The sequence below is a fragment of the Monopterus albus genome, unplaced genomic scaffold (genome assembly GCF_001952655.1).
Source record: "Monopterus albus unplaced genomic scaffold, M_albus_1.0 scaffold68.1, whole genome shotgun sequence".
Lineage (NCBI taxonomy): Eukaryota > Metazoa > Chordata > Actinopteri > Synbranchiformes > Synbranchidae > Monopterus > Monopterus albus.
This window is the reverse complement of record NW_018127948.1, coordinates 535,308-561,628: the sequence shown is the minus strand read 5'-3', so window position 1 is coordinate 561,628 and position 26,321 is coordinate 535,308. Positions and strand designations below refer to the sequence as shown.

At 40.5% G+C, this 26,321-nt stretch overlaps 3 protein-coding genes across 4 annotated transcripts in view; all 3 read right to left on the bottom strand.

Annotated features, from left to right (window-relative positions):
- The window catches only part of foxk2b (forkhead box K2b), a 15,780-nt gene extending 5,775 nt beyond the window's left edge, over positions 1-10,005 (bottom strand). The window contains exons 1-3 of the mRNA XM_020604847.1: positions 9,380-10,005; positions 2,345-2,539; positions 412-565 (exon numbers count right to left, since the gene is read on the bottom strand). Of these exons, the coding sequence (XP_020460503.1) occupies positions 412-565; positions 2,345-2,539; positions 9,380-9,672 (642 nt within the window). The 5' untranslated portion in view covers positions 9,673-10,005. The remainder of the gene's footprint in view (positions 1-411; positions 566-2,344; positions 2,540-9,379) is intronic.
- Positions 10,006-15,708: 5,703 nt separating this feature from the next.
- tmem238l (transmembrane protein 238 like) lies at positions 15,709-17,748 on the bottom strand. Its single transcript, XM_020604849.1, has one exon. It carries the CDS (start codon positions 17,340-17,342, stop codon positions 16,833-16,835), a length of 510 nt encoding a protein of 169 aa, XP_020460505.1. The 5' UTR covers positions 17,343-17,748; the 3' UTR covers positions 15,709-16,832.
- Positions 17,749-19,279: 1,531 nt separating this feature from the next.
- Positions 19,280-20,920, bottom strand: pirt (phosphoinositide interacting regulator of transient receptor potential channels). Of its 2 annotated transcripts, none has more exons than XM_020604850.1 (2): positions 20,670-20,920; positions 19,280-20,045 (listed from the first exon to the last, which is right to left on the bottom strand). In XM_020604850.1, the coding sequence occupies exon 2, from the start codon at positions 20,027-20,029 to the stop codon at positions 19,622-19,624; it is 408 nt and encodes a 135-aa protein (XP_020460506.1). In that variant the 5' UTR covers positions 20,030-20,045; positions 20,670-20,920; the 3' UTR covers positions 19,280-19,621. The 2 variants fall into 2 exon arrangements, with proteins under 2 accessions (XP_020460506.1, XP_020460507.1); XM_020604851.1 differs by lacking the exon at positions 20,670-20,920 and adding an exon at positions 20,434-20,649.
- Positions 20,921-26,321: the final 5,401 nt, after the last annotated feature.

Genomic DNA, 26,321 nt, shown 5'->3' with positions numbered 1-26,321 from the left:
TGTAGACAGGAAGACCGATTCAAAAACACGATATTCTGTTCCCTACTGCACAATTTTTCCAACATTGCGCTGCCTGCCCTGTGCACATAACGCTGAATAGCAGCTGAGGCAGAATTAAACCACTTTGCAGTTATTATTTGATGCAGCCTGGTAACTGTCCCGCTGACAAACAAACAGCTGTTCTAATGACAGCGATGCTGCATGGAGAGTGGAGTCAGTGTGAACTGCTTCAGTAGCTGATGCGCTGCTCATGTCTCGCTTTTAGTGTGAACTCTCAGTCTCACAATGCTAGCTGCACTGCCTGGCGCTTTGTTTTCACATGATGCCTAGATGTGATGTAGCAGGCAAATTCCTGGCTAAAGGTGCATGTCTGAAAGGTGCTTAAGGCTTTGGTATGGTCTTTGTTCTCACCTTGGGGCTGTCCCCTCCAGAGGCCTCTTTGTCATTCTCAGGCTGGGAGTTGTCATTTATAAGCTGCAGCTCTGCAGAGCTGACCATGCGACCACCCATCCTGTAGCCTGAAGAGCCTGCACCTCGCGGGCTGGAGGGGCACGAGTTAGCAGCACTGCAGGGGGGAGAAGAAAAAAAAAAACTGTCAGATGCTGAGAAACGCGCTGCAAAGAAAATCTACACTGAATCAAGAAATAAAAATCCAACAGTTTGTATTAAGTGTTTAAACTGTAACAAGCCTGGCACGGTTACATTCCCTGACCTGGCTCCTCTGCAGACAGTGCTGCAGTGACCAACACCTATGCAAATTGCCATACCTCCCAGATTGTGTGGAAATACTGCAGCCACAGTCAGACCTCAAGCAACAACACATTCAAACCTTAATCAAGTGCAATTACCCAGTAAACAGACTGAATAATCGGGATGAAAAGACTTGATGGGAAAGCATGATTTCCATATTTATGTCTACTTCAGTTCTGAAGGGACTCTCATAATGTTGGCAAACAGAGGCACAACAGATCTGAATTCTCAAATGTACAGTACCTGCACTTGCTGCTTTATTACTATGACTGTTTATTTGTCAGTAGTTAACACACAATCATTTAACCATCAAGGTAACGACTTGTATGGCACCCTGGTTGTTTAGTCGCCTGGCTCAGATCAAGGTTTGAAAGCGTCTGACTCCGAGATGCAGCCCTGCAGTCTAAGCCTAATAAAGGGGCCGTGTCAAGGTCAGCTAATACCTCAAGGTTATCTAAGAGTAATGTGGGTATAACATTTTTTTGTCTTTTACTGCCATTCACTAGTCAGTGATTGGAAAACTGCAGGTTAATGGCAACAATGAAAAGAAGTGCTAAACAGAAAAGTTCCTTCTTAGTGAAAGGTAAAGTAATACAGCCTTAATTTTGATTTGGTTAATTAGCATTCTAAAATTCATAAGAAACATGAGTCCTTGCCAAAGACTTGAATTCATGGTTTGATTCCAATTCAATTCAGAATGATTTTTGATTCAATCAAAAAAAAAAAGAGGGGGGGGGGGCACTACAAGTGACCACTGAGCTGCTAATGTAGTATAAGAAATTTTAAGTATATAAGGTTATTAAAATTAGCTCCACCTTTACCGGTGGCAGAATCAAATGTGATGAACACAATAATGCATCAGTAATCCAGTAATATAAACGTGTCAATATGCATAATGAGTACGAGTTACCTCTGGTACCTAAGGTTATATTTTGATGCTAATAATTCTGTGCTTTTTTTTTTTAAGTAATGAGTATTTTTACACTGTAGTACTGCTACTTTTACTGCAGTAAAACCTAGTACTTTTCCACCACCGGTTTTTGGTAGCTACATGTGTGATGTTGTGGGGAATGGGGAAGAACAAAGCACAGCACTCAGTTCTATTGTTGTCAACGTTACACCTGCAACAGTGGAGAACAGTGTCTGTGCTGCAGTGTTACTACCCGAGAAAGCCAGCATGAACCCTAATATCTACCACTATCCTTTGTGTTTTCATGGTTCACCAATCTTTACAAAAAGTGGAGAGGGGAATTCAGAATCTGATATTCAGACGAAAAAAAAAAACTCATTCAAATGAGTTTTCAATCAGAATTAAACTGACAACTACAGTAAGTTATACTGTTACTGACTTTACAGTTCAGGTTAATTAAGTAAAACTACCCCAAACTTGATCAAATGTCTGGATTAATCTCCAGAAAGTGACTCCAGAACAGACTAATAAAGGGATGTTAATAAGTCTTTGCTACGACTGACAAATTGTCTATATACTAATCTGGCGAGTGAAATGATCTTAATGAGAAATGCAATTTTTGGTCATGTACAGAAATTTCCTGGCTGCTGCAGGTCAGTGAAGGCATCATTTCCAGCAGAGTACCTAATGGTGCCTGTAGGTGATGGCAGGGGGCTCATTAGGTGAGCAATGTTGTCTGGAATGTTGATGGTCAGTGGGGAGATCTGAGGCTGTACTGGCTTCACTGGGGACTCGGGAGCTTCACGCTTCACTTTCTTCCCACTGGACAGAGCTGTGAATGTGATCTTGATGTTTGTGCTGGGGAACCTGAAAGTGCACCTGCAAAAAAAAAAAAATGCAAAAAAATAAAAATAAAAAACAAAATAAAAAACACAGAGGCACCTGTGAAAAACAGCATTTCAAAAGACAAATCCAATCAGTGAGTACTTGATGACATGAAGTTTTGCTGTGGTAGAACTGCCTGACTGTAATTAGCCAAGCGGGGCAAGTTGATTTGAAAACTGAAGTAACAGCTTCATGGCACACAGTCCCAAACTGTCTGAAGCAACAACAACAAAAAAAAAAAAGACAGGTCTGCAATACAACACTGCAGAGGACTGACAGACTGCCACTGCCTTTGATCTGTCCTTGTTCGCAGAGGGAGTGCTGGCCCCATTGATGGATGGCCCTAAATTAAACAAAATGCTATATATAAAGACACATTTAAAGCACTTAAAGGACACATTATGCAAAATTCACTTTGAGCATTTTCTGACATTCACATGGGTCTCTGATGTGTATAGACATGCAAAAAATGAGAAAACAGCAGTCCCTGCCTATTTCGCTTTATCCACATGTGGCTCAGGGGGTAGAGCGGGTCATTTCCTAACCGGAGGATTAGCGGTTCGATTCCCGGCTTGTCCAGTCAACATGTCGAGGTGTCCTTGAGCAAGACACTAAACCCCCAGTTGCTCCCGGTGATGTCACCGGTGTGTGAATGTTTGAGTGCTTGGGAGTGCGAATGGGTGAATGGCCGAATAATGTGTGTGAAAGCGCTTTGAGTGTGCTGTAAAAGCATAGAAAGGCGCTATACAAGTATAAGACCATTACCAGACCATTTACCACATTTGTGTTAAAACCTGCCTGAACATGCTGTTCAGATTTGTCTCTATGATGTCATATGAAATGATGTGGCAGTTCAGTTCAGAGATCCTCCTCCCACTCAGATTTGGTGCTACTGGTCCACCACTGTGACTTTTTTTTTTTTTTGCTAGAACAGCAGAGGAACAGCAACATGGCTCTGCTCAGAGGAAAAGCACTGAGTCTGCTCAGCTGTTGGTTGCAAAAATGAGAACAAAAATCTCTGCCTAATTCCATCATCGGAGCCAGTGAAAACACAGTAGATATATTTATTGCAGAAGTGCTCCTAGAAATATCCGTAAAGCCTAGCAAGTTATGTGCTAATCATTTCACGTTAGAGGGCTTTCTTAATCAGGGTCAGTACAACACTGGATTTATTTCCAGACTGAAGCTCAAGACTGGATCTATTTCAACTCTCCATGAGCCTACCTCACATCCTGCTGCTTTAAGTGTGAAGTTAGCCTGTTTAACTTAGCCATATTAGCCGCAATGTAATACTGCACAGCTAACGTGGTTAACAATAGTTTGTATTACAAGCTGAACAACAGAAACAGGTTAAGGGTCCGGGCTAGTAATACTGATCAACAGTCAGAATGTACCAGAGAACCTGTGTGAAACTTTAACCAAATTTCCTGAGTAGTGGGTTGTATGGCGGCATTTTTGCTATAAAAGCACAAAACTTTGTGTAAACATGTTATTGGTGTTTCTCTTTTAGACAACACTGCCCTGGTGTGACAGTAGTGGACTGCCGATTTAACATCTGTGGCTGTTTAGGTTTTGATTTAGAAGTGCTTTTTATGGTGAAATCTACAGCAGAAATGCAGCTAACTGTGGCTAACAATGTTAGCAGAGCTAACGCTGAAGAACTGGAATCGGGAAACACGACTGAGTCGCTAGGCAGCTCCTGTTCAATGCTGTGGGAGCTGACCAATGACTGGGCTTTTAGGGAGGGAGGCCTGGAGATAAAATAGACCATGTTTACACAGAGGGGAAAAGAGGGTCTGGCACTACTAGCGCCCTGAAGAAACTAATGAACATATACGGGTTTAAAACTTTTCTAGTAAAACCTTTAAATAATATAAACCTGAAAATGAGCATAATTTGTGACCTTTACCCCTCAGCAATTAGAAAACATGCCTCAAGTCCTTTTCAGATATGCTCTGCAACCCTGAACTAAACTTGTCTACACATTACCAGAAGAGCTGTATGTGACAATACAAACATCCAAATCAGCTGGACAGGAAATTACATGAATTTTAACCCGTCAACTCCCTCGTACAAAGTCTGTGTAGTGTCTGACCGAGCATATGTGAACAGAGCAGGTTTTTGCTGAGTTAGTGGGCCTGGTGATGACATTTCATCATGCAACAGTATTCTTCCCGTTTTGTGCCAAACATCACTGTGGGGGACACAGTGTTTCATACACACTTTAAGAACTTTTCCTAAATTTTCCACAGTGACCTTCAACACAATGCAGAAAACAATGTTCCATTTTCCCTTAAATGCAACACACCCTGAGGTACATTGAGGTGCATCTCAACAGACAAGAACAAAAGTTGATTTCTTGCAATTCAAATATTTTTTATTTTGATAAAACACAAGCGCGTATGCCAGTTATACAGTGGATGTCTATATCAGAGTGATGAAGGGAAACTATCAAAGGAAATCTTCAACACTCAGCAGTGAATAAAAGGAACTCTTCTCAATCGCTGTTCAGATCAGGCTGTCTCACACCCTGGAGACGGCACAGGCACACACACTGGTTTTCATTTAGTTCGAGTGCCAGGCACAGCAGTATTTTTGCTAGGTCTTCACAGAGCTGGCATCTGCTGGGAGGACTGTATCCCTGACACCTACATCTCAAATTAGCTTTGGCACTCACAGGGGGAGACAGAGAAACACTTCCTGGAGCCAGACTGGTGAGGGGAGACACTTTAATTATGCATGTGCCCTCCGAGCACATTTTCAGGAAGAGTAGTGACTTCTCTGCAGCTCTGATAAATAAATAACACTGGAGAATTTCGCAATACGTAGCAGCTGTGTGTAACTGCCCAAGTGAGGACGATGAACTCTACATATCAAAAACAATCCTCCTTCACGTTGTCGGTGCACACCGCTGAATCTTCAAATACCAACTGGCCAAACACCAATGGCTTTTAGTAGGGAAACTTTGATATTGGAACATTAAGCATTAGCGATGTCCATTTGTAACGTGTATGTTACATGTTGATGGTGGCTGATCATCCCTTTAAGTTTCAGTCTGAAGTCTCTAAATTTGAGCCCAAGTTACATATGAAGTCTCTAATGTTACCAACTTATGTCTATTCAAGAGTGTTTCTCTGAGCTGCCAGAGGCGTTTAACTTTTCCCTTACTGAGTTCTGTGAAACTGCAGCTACATATGAAAACTAAATCAAAATAAAGATGCTATGCAATTCCAAGGCAAACTGGATACAGGTACTGGAAAAATATTTACAGTTGTCTCTGAGCTCGTTGCAATCCTGTCATAAGAGACAATATAATTGGTAACATTATTAACATGGTATCACTTGACAGCCCACTAACAGGTCTTCAGTTTAGCAAATAACCATTAAAACACCATGAGTCAAAAGGTCTGTGTTGCTAGACACTTGGAGGGCAGAAAAGTTAAATACGTTACCCTGAACAGCTATGTTAAGTTACAGAAATAGAGGCTAACATGATCCAACAGACCTCACATAAAAACAACAAGCAATGACATTAATGCTCAAGTTCCACCACCTCCAAACCAATTTAGCATGTAGGCTATCTGAAAATCTGACCTATTAGACTTAAGTTTTCAATTGCCTTACAAAGTTGGGCGTGGTCAACCTACCGCCTTTTATTTTTCCCCCTCAAATTGTTGACAAAAGCCATTTTTTCGGTTAAGCTCAAGGGTTTTTGAAATGCCTCTATCCAACATCTGGTACTGACCCCATCACAGGTGGTTGTGTTGGTGACTGGACCGTTTTGTGTGAGTCATGTCACACGCCTGTAGTTGGCAGATGCACACTGTGTTGCATTAAAGGATTCCAGAGGGTTCTAAAATTAAGAACTTTTCCTCCTACAAAAATGTTCAGTTACCAATTTTTTTTTTTTTAAAGACTGAATGCTCACAAATCATGATTCACATAGGCAAGTCGAGTCAGTGATGAATGAGCTGCCAACCTGAGGGCCAATATCTCATGTGCAGAGGTTACTTGTAAGTGTTTCAGTTGGGACTTATATGTTTATTGTTGAGGTCATAGTTAAAGGTGGTGTTCTACTCGACTACATTATATTCAGATATGTTCCCAATATTCTGACCCTCTCAGGTACGTAGCTGGGGAGGACAAAATATAGACAGGTGAGTCAGCGTCAAAATAAAGTGACAAAATGGTCAAATTTATTTCTTGAAGGAAAATTAATCATTTTAATTAGTCAACTAATCTGTAAAACAGTCGTTAGTGGCAGCCCTATTCTGGACTCTGTGAATCATAATCCAATCAGAAGATCAGTGCTGATTTTGAGGTCTACTACTCTCAATACCTGATTTTATTGATACTTCTGTTAGTACTCTTTGTCAATACCCATCGACTCAGCATTTCAAGACAACATACAACATACCACTTTTAGTTCATAAATGGAAGTTTTCCATTGTCTAAGTGAGACTCATTGCATGCAAAGCTGCATATATGTTTTTCAGGCGGCACCCCCATATATTCACAGAAGCCCAGCTAGCTACCCTATTTTTTTTTCTTGTATGAACAATCAGGCCTGAACTCCACAAACACACAAGTTGCTATGCTGCTAAGCTTTGAGGAAGGCAACAAAAGCTTGCTTGACTGAAAACTTTCACTCAATTTTCTCCCCCCACCCACAATGTAAATAAAATAAAAAAATAAAATAAACTAAAAGAGAAGACAGGAAGTGCACCAGCTAGGAGAGAATATATGGATGTGGAGAGCACACAGAAGGCGGGGGAGGAAGGGCAAGGGAAGGCTGCTCCTTTCTGTTCGGTCTGTTTACATCACCAGAGAGGAATCCCTGGAATACAACTTACTTGTCCCCTGGGCCACAGCTCTGTGAGCACTCCGGTGTTGCTAATCTACTTCTTTAGCTGCACCCATCTCATTGTGGGCAGTGAGAGTCATTTAAGTGCCTTCTGTAGCTCAAGGATTACAGCAAAGCATGTGAGCCCATGTTGGTAGAGTCTTACTCACAGAACTACATACAGTAAACATTGCTGGTGTTTAAAAGCTCTTGAATGGCAATAAGCCTGATCAATCCCAGAACATGACCCACTGCTGCTTCTTCCTTGGTGCTCATGTTATCTGCATAATGAAATGCAGTGTATGGATGATGTGGCTGAAGAACAGTGTGTAAATTCACTTAACCTCAGTAACAACAACACATGCAGCTGCAGAAAATACTACTGTACAAAAAATGAAAGTTTATCAAGTCAAAAGCAGTTTTTCTGTAGCACACTTTTTTTTATGGTTTCACACTTAGGGATAGCACAATAGTTAAGAGCAGGGAGGGAAGTCTGGCCAGCACTGGCAGAGGCTGGTTGGTTTGTCTACATTACAGGTAATTTCAGTGAATATACTGCAACTCATTTTGTGCCAAAATCCCCAACAAAATGCAAACAGCTCTGTTAGATTTTTTTTTTTCCTCTGGATGGTAGTTTCAGTTCTGTATATGGACCATATTTGCCCTTTTCTATTTCAGTAACTACAATTACATGTCAAATTCAATTGTTGTATTTCAGTAATCTAAAACTGCACACTGTGGCTTTTTTTTTTCTTATTTTAAGCTCATTAAAGATAACAATCAGACCTACAAAAATGCCCAGGATGATACTAAAGTCTAGGACTCATTTACATTGAGATTCTTAATCTAAAATGACATGATTCTTTTGACTATATTCAACAGAGTAGCATTTAGTCAGTTCAAAACCAAAGTATAATCAGTTTAATAATGATATAAAAACAAAAAAATCTCACATTTTAAAAGCAGGGACCAAAGAAAGCTTGGTATTGTGCAAGATAAATCACAAAAACAATCAGCTATCAATACTGTTCACAAGTATATTCCTATGAATGAATTAATTCTTTCACGATTACAACACACCAGGTAGATACAACTTGGCCATTACCTTTTAGATAATGTTACCTGTAATTTTATGTATCAGCCACTAAAACATGGCCTATAACCAATCCAAGGAGCATCTATTTACTGCAATACAAATGCCAAAACTTTACAACCCACTAGATAAAATACATTTCACAAGAGCTAATTAATATCAATCCTAAAAGTTGTACAATGGCAAATTGCAGGCTACAACCTGCACAGCATAGCTTAAACACCGTTTAACATTTTTATTCGAACTCTCTGGTAAAATAAATTTTATAACAGCAATTTAAGTTCTTGGTAAACGATTAATATCACAAAATTATTGATGAACTAACGTTATACGACTAGCATGACCTGGGCTGGTTGAATAGAGGCCAAAGGTCCTGCAGGCTGTATGAGCCAACAGGGCGGGGACGGCCTGGTTTGTTTACGTTTAGGGGTCGGGATGAGCTCCATTCAATCTACAGTTAACTGTTAGCTAACACGTAGTATGACCACAAGGAAGCGTGTTTACAGTAATACGAGACAGACACTGCTGACTTAGAAGTGTCCACGTGGTAGAAAAACTATCACTAGTCAATATCAGCAATAGCGTCATCATAGATGTGAACGTTGCTTATTTTGGCTAATTAGCTCCAATACAGATACAGAGGAATGCGGCTAACGCTAGGTGAGTCCCACGAGGGGATGTGGAATGGGGACAGGCGGCTAATGACACCGTTGCTAACATGAATGTCAACAAAGAAAACGGCTTTAGGAACAGGATGCGGGGTTCTTGCTAACATGCTAAAACACGTGGTCCTTGCGACCCTGCTAGCCACTATAAAACAAGTATTGTTAACGGTTAAAATTCTGCCGACTGGCTACTAGCGCAAGTATCCACATGTGCACCAAAAGGGGAAACTTACATTCGTGGTAGCTGCAGGGGAGGGGCGCCCCGTCTGAGGAACACTCCGTCTACAAACACCCCATTTTTACCCAGACACCTCAGATAGAACTCTCCGCTGCCGGTGCCATCGTCACTGGCGGTGAATATTTCCAGATGCCTCCGTGAGATGAAGCTGGAGTGGCCCATGCTCACGTCCACTGAGCCCTGAGACGAGTTCCGACCGATAGTTACCGAGCGCTTTTTCATCATATATTCGAATTCACGGCCCTCGAGCCGGGCTACTGGCCCAGACGATGCGTTCACCACGGCCATGTTTTGGGTTAGCCTCTCAACGCCAAATGCTGGGACAAATAAAACACCGGCGCGCGGACAGCCGACAGTGGCCCTTAAGAGGCGTGTAAATAAAGAAAACCTAAAATACGGGCATTCAATTCAAAACAGGAATTTAGAGGGGGGGACATGCGAGGCCAGGCCGGCTCCGACCCACCACCGAGAGAAAGGGTATCAGATAGCTCCAACCAAACAGAGAAAGGGGCGGATATGACTGTACTGACAGCAGGCTTCACCAATCAGATCCAAGAAAGCGGATGCAGCGCCGCAACAACAACTAATCACACGCGAGAGCTAATCCGAGGACACATTCAAGGTCGGTTGGTATGTAGCAATACGCGCATATGCTGCTTGGTGAGTAGTAAAAAGCGGCGTAAATATTTTTAAGCACACACGAAAGGAGTGGAGCAAACAGTTTGCACGTGCAGACAATCACGTTAATCACTACAGCGAATGATTGTCGATAACATATGATTCGGCATCGATACCATCGACTGATCCTGTATCCAAACCAAGAATCGATTAGGTGTATTAAAGCAGTTTACAGGATTCAGATCTCAATCTCCACGTCGCATCGGCGTAAAACCCACAGTGTACGACGATCTTCCTCATCCACTATAAAATCCATGCCTGGATTTTCACGGCGCATCCTTTGCAGTATTACTTTGTAATGATGAGGTGGTTAGCTGTCTTTTAGATGATCTTCGTTTACAGTCTGTCAGTACAACTAGATCGTATTGCCTTGACAGGCTTGTTTCATATTAGGCTGCTGGGGCCGTAGTGTTGTAATCATGTGCTGTACTGTTTGCAGGCCTTGTTCTCATCAGAGTGAGTGACCCTGCCATCTGTAGGCCGCTTGTTTGTAAACACCAAGGGCCCGTCTGTACGTGAGTGCGCATGCACGTGCTCGCAACCAGTCAAGGCCCTTATTACATGATAACACCTCTGTCAAGGTGTTAAGTAATAATCAGATATCAACAGTCTGTTTTCACTGAGTGCAGGAAGCAGGTAAAACCAGGATTAGTTGACATAAGAAATAGGCTTTGACATAAGATATTGAAATAAAAAATATTAATGTGAGTAAGGTCGAGCAAAAACAGCACAATGGAAACCAGTATGTTGAACAAAAGCTATGGTTTCCTGTTCTTTTCATGGAAATAATAATAAAATTATTAAAAAATATACAAATGCTTTTTGCCACATGACAAGATATTAGTCCTAAACATCTTCTGCCTCTTACCTCCGTCCTCCTGAATGGCCATTACTGTTTATGTATTTATAATGAGCTTTTGCATCTGGAATAACGTCATCAATTTTGAATCTGAAGAATCCCCACACATAACTCACTTCATTGATCTTCACTGATCATTTCCATACTACACCATAAACATAAACAAACTCAACTGGCAAAATTTACTATAAATATAAAATATGTAAACTATGTAACACTACTGAGAAAACGTTAAACAGGCTAATTGTTATAATCATATACACTTTTAAAATAAGCAATATGCCCAATTTATCTGTTGGTTTCTGTTGATGGCTGAAATTTTTCTGCACGTGTGCTGCATATCAGTGTTTCTTAATGAAATGTCTTTATTAAGGATTATTTGGTGCTCACATCCACGGAGCCCTGAGACGAGTTCCGACCGATAGTATGACTGAACTGGAGTCAAATTCCTTGTATATTAATATATGTACTTAGCAACAATAGCAATAAAGATTATGATTGATTGACTGATCATTAATATTCCATTTTGACTAAGCACAGTGTTATCCAAAGATATAAGAATAATGTAACGTTGACATGCACAAAATGATTTAACAGTTTTTACAGTGTGTAATGTATTATGACTGTTAGATATTGGCACCATATTATAAAGCTTCCACAGTTTTGATAAAATAGAACTGCAACAGTTACTTCATAATTAAATAATGAATGTGTTTTCCCTGAACAGACAAAAATAGGACTTTAACTGAACACAATATCTAATCAGATTCTAACAGAAGCAAATACAGTCCAACGTCAGTTATGCTGCATGAAACAGGATGTTATGGTTTTCTTTTCTTTTCCTTCCTTTTTGAACCAACCACCTACAGTAATATTAACCTCTAACTTCCACTCTGCCAGCCACTGGAGGGAGGCATGCACCTTCACAGCCATCCAAAGATGACATCATGTACTCATCATGCAGTCATTGTAGCACTTTTAGTCTAAAGTAGTGTTCATAAACAGATCACAATAATGCATCATCATTTCATCACCTGCCAAAAGACAGATTTATCTGCTCATAGCCAAAGTATACCAGCATTTAGCTTCTTATTAATAACATTTGGCGAGTGCAGATTATATCAATATGAGCTGCCTAATGGGCTTGATCTAACAATACATTCATGTGCATTAGATTGATTGGTTTAAGTTAACTGATGATACTTTTGATACTGCAAATCTCATGTAATTGTACCTATCAAGAGGATTTAATGAAGGCACTTCTGAAATATTAAAAACCTTTAAGATGAAGACACTTGAAAGATCTATCTGTCCATCTGCGTTGATTGTACAGTTTTGAATGTATTTGTCATGTGGTAAGCACCCGTTTGTCAGCCCCATTTTCACTGCAGTCCAGGAAGAGAACCTCAGCTAATGGCTATCACCTCTCAGTCGAAGCTCTTTCAAACCACGGCTGGGATTCTCAATCTAATATCTGTTCAGCATTACCTGCAGCGGAGCATATTCTTTACCACGCTGTGTTATTTGATTTGAGCTACAGCCAACTAGTATGTACACTATATTTCAGTCCTTTGTTCCGATTGCTTTCAGAGTAACACCTCTCATATTCTGCATCTCTCACGGGAGGAGCTGTTATACATTGATGAAAGCAGCCATGATTAATATTGTCACGACATCAAGCCATCAAGTTGTTGGTCATCATGGCAACTCAGCATAACAGAGAAAGCAGCATCCTATGGGAGAGGAGGGGCTGAGCAAATGGGTTTCTATCTCTGCGGCCAGAGAAAGCTATGAGGTAAGGCAGCTGGCAATAATATGCGTGAGTATTAGTCTGATTGAGCATAAATAAATAAGTATGCAAAAATGTGTTTGTAAACCCTTGCATAAGTCAACATGTATATAAAATATGCAGTGTGATCCCCATGTTAGAAACTTAGTTTCACATGGCTGTGTTAGGATAATGTTGGGGTTCAGGTTAGGGGAAACAGATTTCCACACAACACCGGCAGCAAGTGGAATAAGTGTTAGCGAGCTAGCTGACTGGAGAGCTCCCCTTTTCCATTGCAGATCCCAACTAAGGTCATAATAATCATTAATAATAAATAAAACAAGCATTATTTAAATATATCTAGCCCATATCTATTAAATCTAACCTAAAGTATCATTTCATATCTCTCAAAGCGCATCCATCAGGCTTCAAGAGTCAAGAATAAAGTCCAGTTTTGAACAAACATGCAGTCTGTGGAATTGATTATCTTCTGCTCAATGTATTATGTCTGTGAGCCTATGATGTATTTTGACAGTCAGGTCACTGTTGTAAATTTGTATTCATACTGAGAAAAGCACATACATGTGTTTTCACTTTGTATTTGTAATTTCTTGAAGTTATAACCTTTCAAAGCGTATCCTCACAGACAAAATACACACTACATATTTTATACATGAGTTGACTTAAACGAGTTTACGAAAACACGTTTTTGTGTACAGCTTATTAATTTATGCACAACCATAGACTAATAGTCACCTATATTATTGCCAGCTGTCTTACCTCATAGGGCCCCATTATACCTCTCATCCATTTCCTGTCTCAGGGGGAGGAACTGAAATGGACACATTAATAACACTCTGCTTGTCTGGGAGAGCTAATGGTGCCTTGAGTGCTGATTAAGGATGAGAAAGCTCAGAGGAGTATTACTGTGGTGAACAAAGTGAACAGATCTAGAATTTCGATTTTTTTTTTTTATTTGTTTTGAGCGAAAATTTTTAAATGATAAAGCCCCTTCGCACGTAATAAAAGTTTAGAGTGTCATTGCTTTATGAACACATTTCCTGCTTCTCTACATACCTCAGTAGTTTTGTCTGTGTGACAGAGATGTTTCTATCAGGCTTTGCTCTGGGTGGATCCTACTAAAATATCCACGAGCAAAAACTCACTCTGCCTGTTTGGCGAGTTTTCAATGAGCAGCAGTCTCATAAAAGAACACAACAACAGTCAAAGTAGGTTTGGTTCCTAAAATTCCCAAGCGTATCTGTCATACAACTCACAGTGTACATATATGATAACAATGGCACAAGCATGACATGCTGCGTCATCAGGCCTTTTTAACAACTTCTTCTCTATGAAAGTACTGAGAAATACATTTCCACTCCACCAAAGTCCAGGAATCACTGCTGATTATTCACAACATGACAAGCTGTTTTTACCCTGAAGTCAAAGGGTGTAATAGAGTATTAGGTTTTTATCTCCTTGCAGATTGCAAATGTGTTTTAATCCATGCCCGGATTTGGGTTTGTCACCCATCCTTCACTGTGGCAGAGCCTTCCAGGGTTCGCAGAGCTACAGGTTCATGATTTTTGATGGAACTTCAGCTTCAGTCTGACCTGAGAGTTCCGTCCTCATTACCTTGTGGCTGGTTTGAAGGAGCCTTGGCCAGCTTTGACTCAGTCCAGCTTCCATCATATTGTAATCACAGTACATCTGGTTTGTGTAGGTTGAGCTCCTCCTCAGACACAGTGAGGTTTCCCATATACCAGAATATCCAGAAGACCAGACTAAGAAAGATCAGCAAAGGTCCGGACAGCACGAAAAAGTCCCAGAAACTGAGAGATGCAAAGATCCCCATGAAGAAGAGGATGAGGCCGACAATGTCCATAATCACTGCCACTATAAGGAAAATGAGGGTGAGCTTCTTGTGCTCCATAGTCGGGCCAGGTGAGACGGTCAGGTTGATGTTGTCTTAAGAGCAAGTCTCTCCAGAAAAGTGCTTTTCGGTTTCCTGAATCACTGGTTTTCACTCACAACACACCTTACATTTCTTTCATAGCACAAGATTTAGAGGTATGACTGGTATCCAACCACAATAATGGGTTGTGCTTCTCTCTACCAGCAGCTGAGAGCCCCACGGCCCATCTTCATTCCATTGCGGGGCTGACTTGTTTTGCACCTTTCTTGTCCTTAATGTGACATCAACCCACTGTCTGTAACCTGTGTGACAGATTTATGCACATATATTTTGTAATCAGCCGCCATTGAGCCTGTTGACTAAGCGATAAGCCTGCTATAATTAATTGGGACCCCCCCTGTTGTTTTTGTTCAGCTAATGAAACCAAAGTGATTTGGAGGCTGCATCAGTGTGTTGCATCTTTCATCAGATTATTCAAAACCTCCTCTTGACTTCACTCCCACTGAGTTCAGAGATTTACCCCAGGAAGTATATTTACCCTTTATATTTAGTTTGGGAGCAGCTCTGCAGGGTGGATACACAAGCATTCAAGTGTTCGCTAAATATTTGATAATCCATTGTTCATGCATCACTACAATAATACTGCCTACCATGAAGTGACTGTCACAAAGAGGAAATGCACATAATGGAAACCTTTTTGCGAAATCCTTGTTTGACCAGTCAAGCTGCCACCAGTGTCTGTGCTGCGGCTTTGATATACTGACAGCAGGTGTACACGGCAGAGTTACATTAGATTTTATTTACTGTAATGTTGTCATGAGTTTGATTGAAATGACCTATGCTGTCAGTCATGCTAATTCTAACTCTGTATGTCAGAAGCCATTTCAGTTTTTGTTAGAGACCAAACCCTGACAGAGCTGACATTTGATTAATGTATGCTATATTTGTAACTCAAATCCACGGATCACACTCTGAGGCTACAATTTCCAAAATGTGATTAGCACAGATAGTAGAGCCTTGGTATAAACAGTATGCCACACACAGTCTCAGGACACACATGGTCCTCTCAAGGATTTTCCAGGTCTGTTTACCCAGCACCATTAAGACAAACCAGTCTGACCAGTGTTAATGTCACTTCTGCAGCAAATCAGCCAGCAAACATGACCTGACTTTATTCTCTGAGTATAGCAGCTTCAAGATATATGGGACATGACAAAAAGTACTATGGAGACAAAAACATTAAAACAATGAGAACTATAAGTGAAGAAACCTTATTAGCTGGACACAACAGAGACAAACTGTAGTTCTGGTTCAGAGCTTTGCTACTGCAGGCTCATAAACAGGCTGTATGCTACCTCAGAGGGCTGAGGTGTTTCTTTAAGAGTGTACTCAGTGGGTGGGGTTTTATATGCAGATTCCAGTGTTTACACCTTAGTTTAAGTTAACTTGATTAATCATGTATTCTTGAATTAAAATGGACCATGTAAGTATAAATACATTTTACCATGGGATCTTTACAACACAGAGCCTCAAAATGAAGTAATAATGCAGGTGTTGCATTAAGCTCGCTACTGTACATCAGTTTATATACAAAAGTGGACGTGCCATTAACAAATATGCAGTAAAATAAATGACCACAAACTAACTGCCACACAAAGAGGTTTTGAAACTGTAGACCTTCATGTCGGGAATGAAATGAACAACAGAACTGAAAACAACAACAAAACAATTAAATAGTTAGACAGTTAAAACTCTAATATATGTTATGGCCCCATTCCTAATAATGTAACTCGGTAGCAGTAAAATCAAACATAAGAAGAATAAAAACTTCTTCACTTAAAGCCAAATAAATATTAATTCAGTATTGTTTTGTGTGTTTAGCTGACGTGTGCACTTCAAGTGGAACCGATTACCTGAGAGTGCACCAACAAAACATCTATTTTCCCTATAGCACCAAGTTGTTTCCAGGAAACTTCTAGGGAATTATTAGGAAATTCTGACCCCCCCAATAAAGTGCAACAGAAAATGGAAACAATTACAACTATTTAAGAAAGTGGTTCAAATCTTCTGAAGGGCTGCAGTATAGGCTACATAAATGTTTTAATATGAAAGTTCAGTCACATTCGCCTTCATTTGTAGGAGTATCCTTCACAACATATTGGAGTCCCTGATGCATCAAAGCTGATATGGGGACATTTAACACATGAGATGAGTATGAAGGTAGGTATTCAGGACGCATTGGCCGTAGACCAAATCTCTTTTCCTTCCTCCTCCGCGTTCTTCTCCACAGTGGGGGAGTCCAGAGAGTCATCATACCCTTCGTTGCGGTAGGCTGTGGACTTGCCCCATGTCACCCTGCTGGGTTTGTGAGGAGGTATTCCCACCTGGTAGTCGTCCTCATCCGTAACGCACTTGGCGCGTTGTCCCACTTTAGGTTTCTGGCTTAATCGCTCGGACAGCTTCCTCGCCAGCTGGCCGACGATGCCGCTCCTCTTCTTCTTCAGACCGTAATCTTCTGACACCGGGATGTTCCCCGCGTACCACATGACCCAGAAGGCCAGGCTTAAGAAAATGAACAGAGAGCCGGAGTAGATCAAAAAGTCGCCATAAAAGCTGTTGTTGAGGCGCAGGTTGGCGAATAACCCGATGAAAAGCAGAATCAGGCCGAAACAGTCAAAAAGGACGGCCAACAAAAACGCAGGCAGACATTCGCCTATGCACTTTATGGAGCCCATCATAGAAGCATAAGTCCACAGCCGCTTGTTCCTTGTATAACGGGAGAATGATTCATCCTTTGCACCTGAAAAGAAGCCGTAAGAGAAACGCCCCACCTTAAACTCAGGACAGCCAAGGCTTATAGGTCTGCAGTGCACACGCGACCTAAACACACATTGACACGTTTCCTTATTGTGTTGTCAGTATCAGGAACAGCTGAGGGCGAAGGCCACAGCAGTTGGGTCTGGTTCTCATGATGCAAAAGGAAAAAGGCTTGAGGACGTTTTAATTTGCTAGTCAAATTGTGATCCACATGAGCTTGTTTCCTGAGTATTTGTCTATAGGCCTTAGCTTTCCTACATGTCCACAGAGCCAGTTTTCCTTCTGTTTGAACGAAATAATAGAGTTTAACCTCTAGTTACCCTGATTTTCTGCCACTCCAAAGTCATTTGCAGGTTCATTCTTCTCTTAATCAGAATGAGGCTAAATTAACATTGTATGTAAACTTGAGTCTAATATATTTGTTTGCAGTATAATAGAAATTTAGACTGAGAGTATATAAATGGTATAAACATTCTACCTAATTTGGTCATTGATAGTTTTAATGATGCATTCCTTATTAAGCCTAAAAAATGGTTTTTATTAAACTTAATTATGTTAAAATAACAAAGCTTAGGGACAAGTGCCCAGCAACATTACCTGCATATTGTGTTTCATTTTACATCTCTTTACTGATGGAAATGATTATTTTAATCTGTCAGTTATTATTTTTAATAAATGAACTGTTTCTTTCAAAATGTCCAAAAAAAAAGCCATAGATGACATGTTCAGATGTCATATTCTTTTGACCAACTTCAAAAATCCAATTTGACTAATGCATTTTTTTGTGAACTGAATCATTTATTAATCAATTGAAGGTTTGTTAGGGTTCTGGTGCCTTACATGGCAGCTTTCTCTGAAACCCACAGTGCACATACAGTATGACGCTCATGTCTGCCATCATGTCAAACATCTCAGTTGGCACTTTATGTAACATGGATAGAGAAAGCTGAAAAGAGCCTCACTCAGTTGATATTTTGTCTGAGATGCTGCTCTTGTGTCACGCCTTAAAGTGCCACTTTGCAAATTAGATGAGATAAGCTAATAATCCTTGGTTAAATGTGCATTAGCGGGAAAAAGCGGTAACACTGACATCCCCTTGGTAACAATTAGTTAATTACACAAAGTATGCTGCATATACAGAAAAGCATTAGCATTGATTTGCAATCATGTGGTCTGGTCTCCACTAACTTCTGACAAAAACCTGGCTCCTCTGCTGTTAAATGCTCCACTTTGTGCTAACTTTGTGCATGTTTGTTTTGTGTAGGGCAGGTAGTGCACACTAGGGTTTAGTGCTCTCTCATTGAGAGCAGCTCCTTGCTGTGTGCAAAAATGATGCCATCAAAGCAGTGAGAGTGAAACAAAACAGTCAAATTAAGGGCTAGAGAACCAAAACAATCAGCTGAAAAATGCTATAAAGCTCTGCAGAGCAGAGCCAGACTGCAGTTCACTCTATGTGGTTCTTCACTATCAGCATTTCCTTTCATGGATAGTCATGTGGGCCATTCTTATTTAAAAATATTGACCAAAGCTGCAAGGCTAATTTTAAAACAATGCATTTTCAGTGGCTGAAACCAATAAATATTTAATGTCCATTACAATGGAAACTAGGTCTAAAGGGGTTACTTGAAATGTCTTGCACGTAATGAAAATATATGAAAATCTACTTTCAGGTCACAGTAGTCAAATTCAGTTCCTTTAAATATAGCTGGGGATAAATGGATTCAGAGTCAAAGCTGGCTTCCCACTGACTTGATTTCACAATGCAACAAGACAGCAAACTGGGAAATGACAATATAAGTTCTCACAACCTTTAATCATTTATGAATTGGTGTAGACTGTACCACAAAGCATCAGTAAACCCCCCCTTGTCCATTTTTCCCTCATAAATATTCATGAAGACAGTTTGCTTTTCAGCGTCCTTCTCACTAAATTCTGTGTGAATAATTGCATTTTACACAGCACATTGTTGTCCTTGTGCTCTCACCTTCTTTTTGACAGTCATGGTTATTAATGCAAATGTTGTCATGCACACTTGAGACTAGCATAAGTGCTTAGTGTAAATCAGAGAAATGAACATAAATGTCACCACGCAGCAGCTTTAAATAATTGTTTCCCACAGAGGTTTCCATGCTGACAAGCTACATTTTAATCCAGTGCACTGTTAAAGGTAAAGGTCCCCATTTAGCATTACATCCAAGCATCACACATTGAATATGGGAGGCCTGTAGTAACTGTGAGGCTTCTTCACGTTCAGCTGTTTCCTGTTCTCCTTTGTGATGGGAATGAGGACCACACCCACAACAAAAATCATCAGGCCAATGGACAACAGGCCTGGTCCCAGGATGCTGGTGACCTTCTTGCAGTGGCCGGCAAAGTAAAGCCCGCTGATGATGATGCCGCACACCAGGAAGCTGCCCCCAGTGGACATGAGGTGTATGGGGAACCAAAAAACCTCACACTTGCTGCGAGAGGTCTCGTTGGTCCAGAGGGACTCGCTGCGTGAGAGGCTAAACACAGTGCTCTCTGTGCGGCTCGGGGGCGTTAGCTGGTCCCTGGACTGGGAGAGGGTGCACTCTCCCAGGGGGATGTTCTCTGGGCTTGCTGGCATCGCCTCCTGAATGACTCTGTGGAAGTGACATGGAATAAGAATCAATCTGTAAGGAAAGACAGGTCTCTAATATAAGAATGTTACTGATGGGTAATATAATAAAAATCAAAATTTTCATAAATAACATGTTGTATATTAAATGTTTTAAGTCACAAACAAGGAATCAGGAAGGCACCACTGAGCACTTTAATATTAATGGTGATACAAGAACACATTTATTTTAAAATAAATGATGACTTTTCCCAGTTTAACATTATGCAATAACAAATTTTCTCATATAATGTCAGGGCTGTAAATGGTTTTTGTTTTGTTTTCCTGAAGCGTCCATCATTATTTGTTCCTATTTACAGTTATTTTCCACTGCAAACCAGTTCAAACCAGGAAATGAGAAGACAAACACGTACCTTTAGATTCTGGATCAAGATATTTTTTCTTTTTGAAGAATCAACCATAAATTTAAATCTCTTCACCATCAGAAAACATCCAGAAATTTTAAGAAGCTTGAAAAACTTCGGCCCACCATCCACAATAACAAGTAAAATGCAGTGCTACAGATTCCAACTGCATAGCCATCTACCCACCCTCCTACACTCCACCTCTCCACCTCGTCAAGAGGATCCTGTGACCACCATCCCCTTACCATCATCTAAAACTGCAGGCGATCAAATCTTCATGTTGCACCCAGGTTGAGTAGCTTGCCTTCCAGTCCCAAGAGGATATCCACAGACCCCAAACCACTCAATCTGATGTCTCCATTAGGCTCCAAAATGATTTTGAAAAAATTCTACAAAGAGCGACGTGTCACCTTTGTGTTTTGAAATGTCTAAAATTTCCCAGGACTGGACAATGAGAGGAGAATGTCTGCCTCACTTGGCTGGTACTCTTTTCACACAGTGAGGAGCAGGGCAGGGCAGCATATAGGAAATGGCTCTCTGTTATGGACAGATTGATGTAGCAAGCAATCACCCATACAGACAGTTTCCAATACAGCCTGGTGTGTTGGTACAGTATTGATCGTAAAGTACCCTGGAGCAATTATCTGCAAGTTATAGTCTTGTTCACTGAACATGAGCTCAGTGAAATCTATGTAGCATAATTAACCCTCGGAAGATGGAGGGAATCTTAAAGAAATTTGGCCAAATGTATGATTCAGTATTATCTTGTTATTCAGCCTCTAAAATTGCCTGCCTCAGACACACAAGGCGAACACATGAGGGGTATTACTGCAATATGACACTCCTGCTTCCATCAAACTGCCCTAATATTACATTTGTGTCTTTGTTGCTTTGTGTGCTCTTCTGCAAAGACACAAGTGTCAGTATGTGGCTATTGATCTGAACATTATGTCACACTTGAACACATTTACACTCTACAGAGGGCTCCCAAGCTATGAAACTGGCTCTTCAGCACTGCTACTTGTACTTAGTAAACAGTGTACCTCTGTTTAAAATGCACCACTGTACCACCCTGCGGTGCAACACCGATAAGATGAAACCTCTCAATACTTGCACTGAGCCACATAATCCAACAGAGGGCAGTATTAGTATGTGGTGTGGTGTTCTGACAAGTGATTGAATTCAGTTTAGCTGTATCATTAACTTTTAGTGAAATATTTCATACCAGAATTAGGTAATTAATTGGTTAATTTATTATTTTTGCAATTAGCGTATGCCCCAGTTCATTCTGAAGTCTCTTATGGCTTTTATTTTTGCAGTCACGTGAGAAATTAATTATCCATTCCATGTAATGTGCTACAGTATCTTGCTATTATGATGTGCCTATTTCTTTTTAATGGTGCTTTGAAGAGGGTTGTATCCCATTCACGTGATCACAGTTATCTTAGGGTATTTCCCACATGCTGCATAAACTTGTTAAAAGATGAGGTGGAGTTGCAAAGTTTCATATAAATGTGTATTTGTTCAAGATTACACATTGGTTAATAAGTCAAGAGAATGACTTAAAATTGAAAGGCCTGTGAGCACAATTAAGCATTTAGTAACTCAGGGGACATCACTTTATACCTTAAGTTTGGTGCATGTGCTATAAGGTTTGATTGATGTGTGAATTTCAAGTAGGGATGTAACAATATGTCAATGACCTGATAAAATTGTTGGTCAAAAACTTGTCTTTGTCTTTAGGTTATTTTTCAATCACAAATGGCAAACATTTCTTAGATTAAAAAATAATGCTAATTAAAATGTAGCTGCCGCTTTCCCTCACTTACACAGTATACAATATTTGTAGCCACACAGCAGCCGGTATCACATCACAGGTGGAATATGTGACTTGTTGGTGCTCAGAGGGTAAAAGTTGATATATTGGTAAAACAACATACAATTTGAGCTGATGAGGCTCATATTGAGACAGCACACTAGGTTTGTTGGTTTGTCAGAGGTTTTAGGACTGAATTCAAATGAACTGTTGACTTGGAAGTGCAGCATACACACTCTCCAGTTAAAGCCACCAGAACTAAGATGCTTTAACAACTCCAGCCCTTGTGAATTCCCAGGCTGTGGATTAAACAGAAATACTTTTTGGTCAAATGAAGCCTCGCACAGAGCCTCGTTAACTCCTAAGCAAATATCAATAAAACTCATGCAGCAACTCATCTGCAGATATTCACTTGTCTGCAGACAAATTGCATTTCAGGTTAATACGCGGCTGATTTATCAACGTATGAAAGCCTTGCGACCTTGGAAAACTAATTAATCTGCTTTGCATGTTTACAGCTATTTCTTGAGCAATCCCAGAAGGAGGTAGTATAAACAACAAAGAAACATTGTGAAATCCATAGGTTTCTCTTAACCATTAAAAATTTACTACATTTCAACTGATTTGATCATCACTAAATATGAGGCATCATCTTCCTTTCAGAAGGTGTGTACGACTCAGAACAAACAATAAGCAGTTAAATAAATAAATAAATATAAATACGGTACACAAAACAATTCAAGGCTTGTGTTTTGTCACAGGTTATTCAGCAATTCACAGCATTTCTATCAAGCATTTTTCCCCTCTGTGGTTCATCCATGGACTTTGTATTATGTGTGTACCACCATGCTAAGTAAAAATTACAGAATGTAGTAATTTTCAAATATTTCTTTTAGTAGAAATATCGCCCACAACTTGTCATAATGGGGAGAGGTCAGACAGCCATCAAGCTGCATGGCAGCAGTGCAGAGATATTCCCTCCTAAAGGTTTTTGACCAGGATTGCCCTCTTCAGTCAATCAGAGAAGGCCAACATCAGGCGTGGGCGCTCACAGCTGTCAATCACTATGTGAATGGGGTTCAGCTCTAATGATGTTGCTGTGGCTGGCATTGAGGGTTGTGAATATGTCCTGTCCTCCCGTCCTGTAGTAGAAGTTGCTATACATTTGTGTTTACAGTAGACACGAGGCAGGGCAATCAGCTTGGTGAGGTACATTATTTTAACGCCCACCAGTTGAATGCTGTCCACTAACTTGCTGTCACCAACCTGTGACACTGTGTGGTGGTTTTGTATTCAGGGTGGACAGGGTGAAGTGCAGAGCAGAGCGGAGTGAGTGGGGAGAGAAGGGCTGGACGGAGTGGAGGCGATTGACTCTACAGTCTAATGCTAGTGCAGCTTAATTTTCAAATAATGCAAGTTGTAGTTTTAACATAAGGCTTTAGTTTCAAAGGTCTGTAGTGAGCTGAGAGGTAACATTAATGATAACTAATTGACATTAGTATTCAAAAGTACAGTTAAGCAGAATGACCTATATTAAGATTTCATTTGACTGTTCTAAAAGAGGGCGTTGCTGAGAATGGGATAAATTAATTTCATCATTACCAATATAATCTTTTGTTAATCCTGAGGCTCTGCGGAGTCCTTGTATAAATATGATCACACGAGCTGATAAATTGTGCGAGAGAGGGAGATTAATACATAAAATGTATCCGTTTGGCCGTCAGTCTTTTTCTCCTTCTTCTAATAAAAGGAAATTGCCCGACTTAAATGTGACTTTCTGGTCTGTGCACATTAGACAGCTTTATAATACTGTAAAATCAGCTTGAATGATAATGTACATAACATAAAGTGTGAGAAACTGAACAGGTTGTTCCTAACATTTAGGTCATTGATTTGCCCGGGAGAAAGAGTTCTTCCTCCAAATGAGTCAAATACACCTTGAAGCTGTTTAGGTGGATTTTTCTATTCCCTTACCCGTGTTCAGGATGGAAAGTAAAGGCATGTTTTCACCCCCTGCTTTGCTGATCACAGCATGATGCGTGTTGATATATTTGGCCATATTCCGAGCACTGGAATAAAAACAGAGCACATTTTATGTTTTCAGTAGTTAGTGGAAAAGTATCTGAGGTCAGCTAATGACGGTGGCCCTCGATGGTACTTTGGCCTTCATGACGTCAGCGGGCCTGTTACTCCCCTACTGTGGCATGTCAAAGAAGGAGAGAGATAGGCAGTGCTAATAAATGCTGTGGAAAAGGAAAGATGTGGACTGTATAAACAGATCAATAGCTCAGCCACATCTAATTTCCGACAGATTTGTTTTGCCAGTCTTGTAATTGGGCAAAGAACAAAGTGTGTCATGCTCCTGTTGATCCGACGGTCCATGTCTTTGGGTTCTCCAGGCTCTGTGCTGTTTGTTGGTGGGGATGTCGGAAGGCACTGGTAGACTGAGGTAAAATATTTGTGATACGTTGCCCTAACCGTTATTGGATAAACTTCTAAAGTGTTTGCTTTTTTTCTCTCATAATCATTTGGAAATATTCCCTCAGGCACTATAAACATTGGCTAAGATTTATGTTTAATTGTTCAGTCAGTGAGAAAATACTCCTTATTTACATTCAGTGAACCTAATAAATACTTCCATTTGATATCCTAAATTACATAGAAAGGGCTTGTTGTGTTCAAAAACAAATGGAAAATTGAAGTACTTTGCATTCTCTTAATTCTGGCCATTGTGTTGTGGGAAACAGACAGCTTGAACAACTTTTATACTGCCCCGATATAAACTGCATATTCCTAGTCAGTTAGCTACAATAGCTAATCCAGTGTTTGTGGTTGGTCAGGGGTAGCACGGTGGTGCAGCTGTTAGCACTGTTGCCTCACAGCACAAAGAGTCAGACTTCAAACTTCACGGCCGACTGGGGCATTTCTGTGTTTGTATGTTCTACCCATGCGTGTGTGGGTTTTTTCTGGGTGCTCTGGCTTCCTCCAACAGTCCAAAGACATGCAGGTTAGGTTGGTAAGTCTAAAACTTGCCTGTGTAACCTCCATGACGCTGTGCTGCCTAGCGGAGCTTTGACACAACTCTAAACCAACTCCATCAACTTTTTTCCCCATATCTACACGCAGCAAGACGTGAATCGTAATGGTCTTATACTTGTATAGTGCTTTTCTATGCATTGCAACACACTCAAAGCGCTTTCACACTATTTGGCCATTCACTAGACAAGCTGGGAATCGAACTGCTAATCTTCCAGTTAAGAGATGACCCGCTCTACCTGCTGAGCCACAGCTGCCCCAAATGGAAACTGTAAAAAGAACGCTCCATTCTATATGTTTGAATTCAGCCAAAAGGACAGGTCTGAGAAATAACAAGCATTTCAAATAGCCTCTTTAAAAGTTAAAAGTGGGGTACATGACCTGGAGGTGTCACCTCACTACCAGGACTGTCACTGCCAGTCTGTGCGAACACTGCGCTTTAGGTGAGAAATCAGCCAGAATTAACAGGACACTGGCTTTGATGACAGAGCCTGTCTCTGCATATTACTGCAAGGCTCAGCGGGTGAACCACAGTGGCCAGAAGAATACACACAAAGGCCGATTTTCACACTTGAAATGAATAATTTGATGATTTTTCTGAAATGTTATCTAATAATGAGTCTGTGATGAGTCATGTATCTGTCCCATTTTGAATTACAAAAAGGCTTTAAGAGAGGGTTAGCAGCCATTTGACAAACAAAAACAGCAGAGACAAACCTTTATTCAAGGCACATGCAATGTAAGATGTTGACTGGCAACCAAACGGCCACTTACAATTTTGTGTTTGATGTTGGACAGATTGATCTCTACATATTTGGGCGTCTGTCGCTAACAGAGCATTGGATGATAAAACCAATTCTAAAAATAACACCTTTTCAATTTCAGTACCTGCTTTCATAATGAATTCCATACAGTTTTTATCAAAGAGCAACAGAAATCTTTTATGTATGGGAGACAAACGCTTACATACAGTTTTGGCGTCAATCGATAAAATCTTGTGTACAGAAACATTTAAAGGACTGTGTATGATGCACTTAAGGTGAGT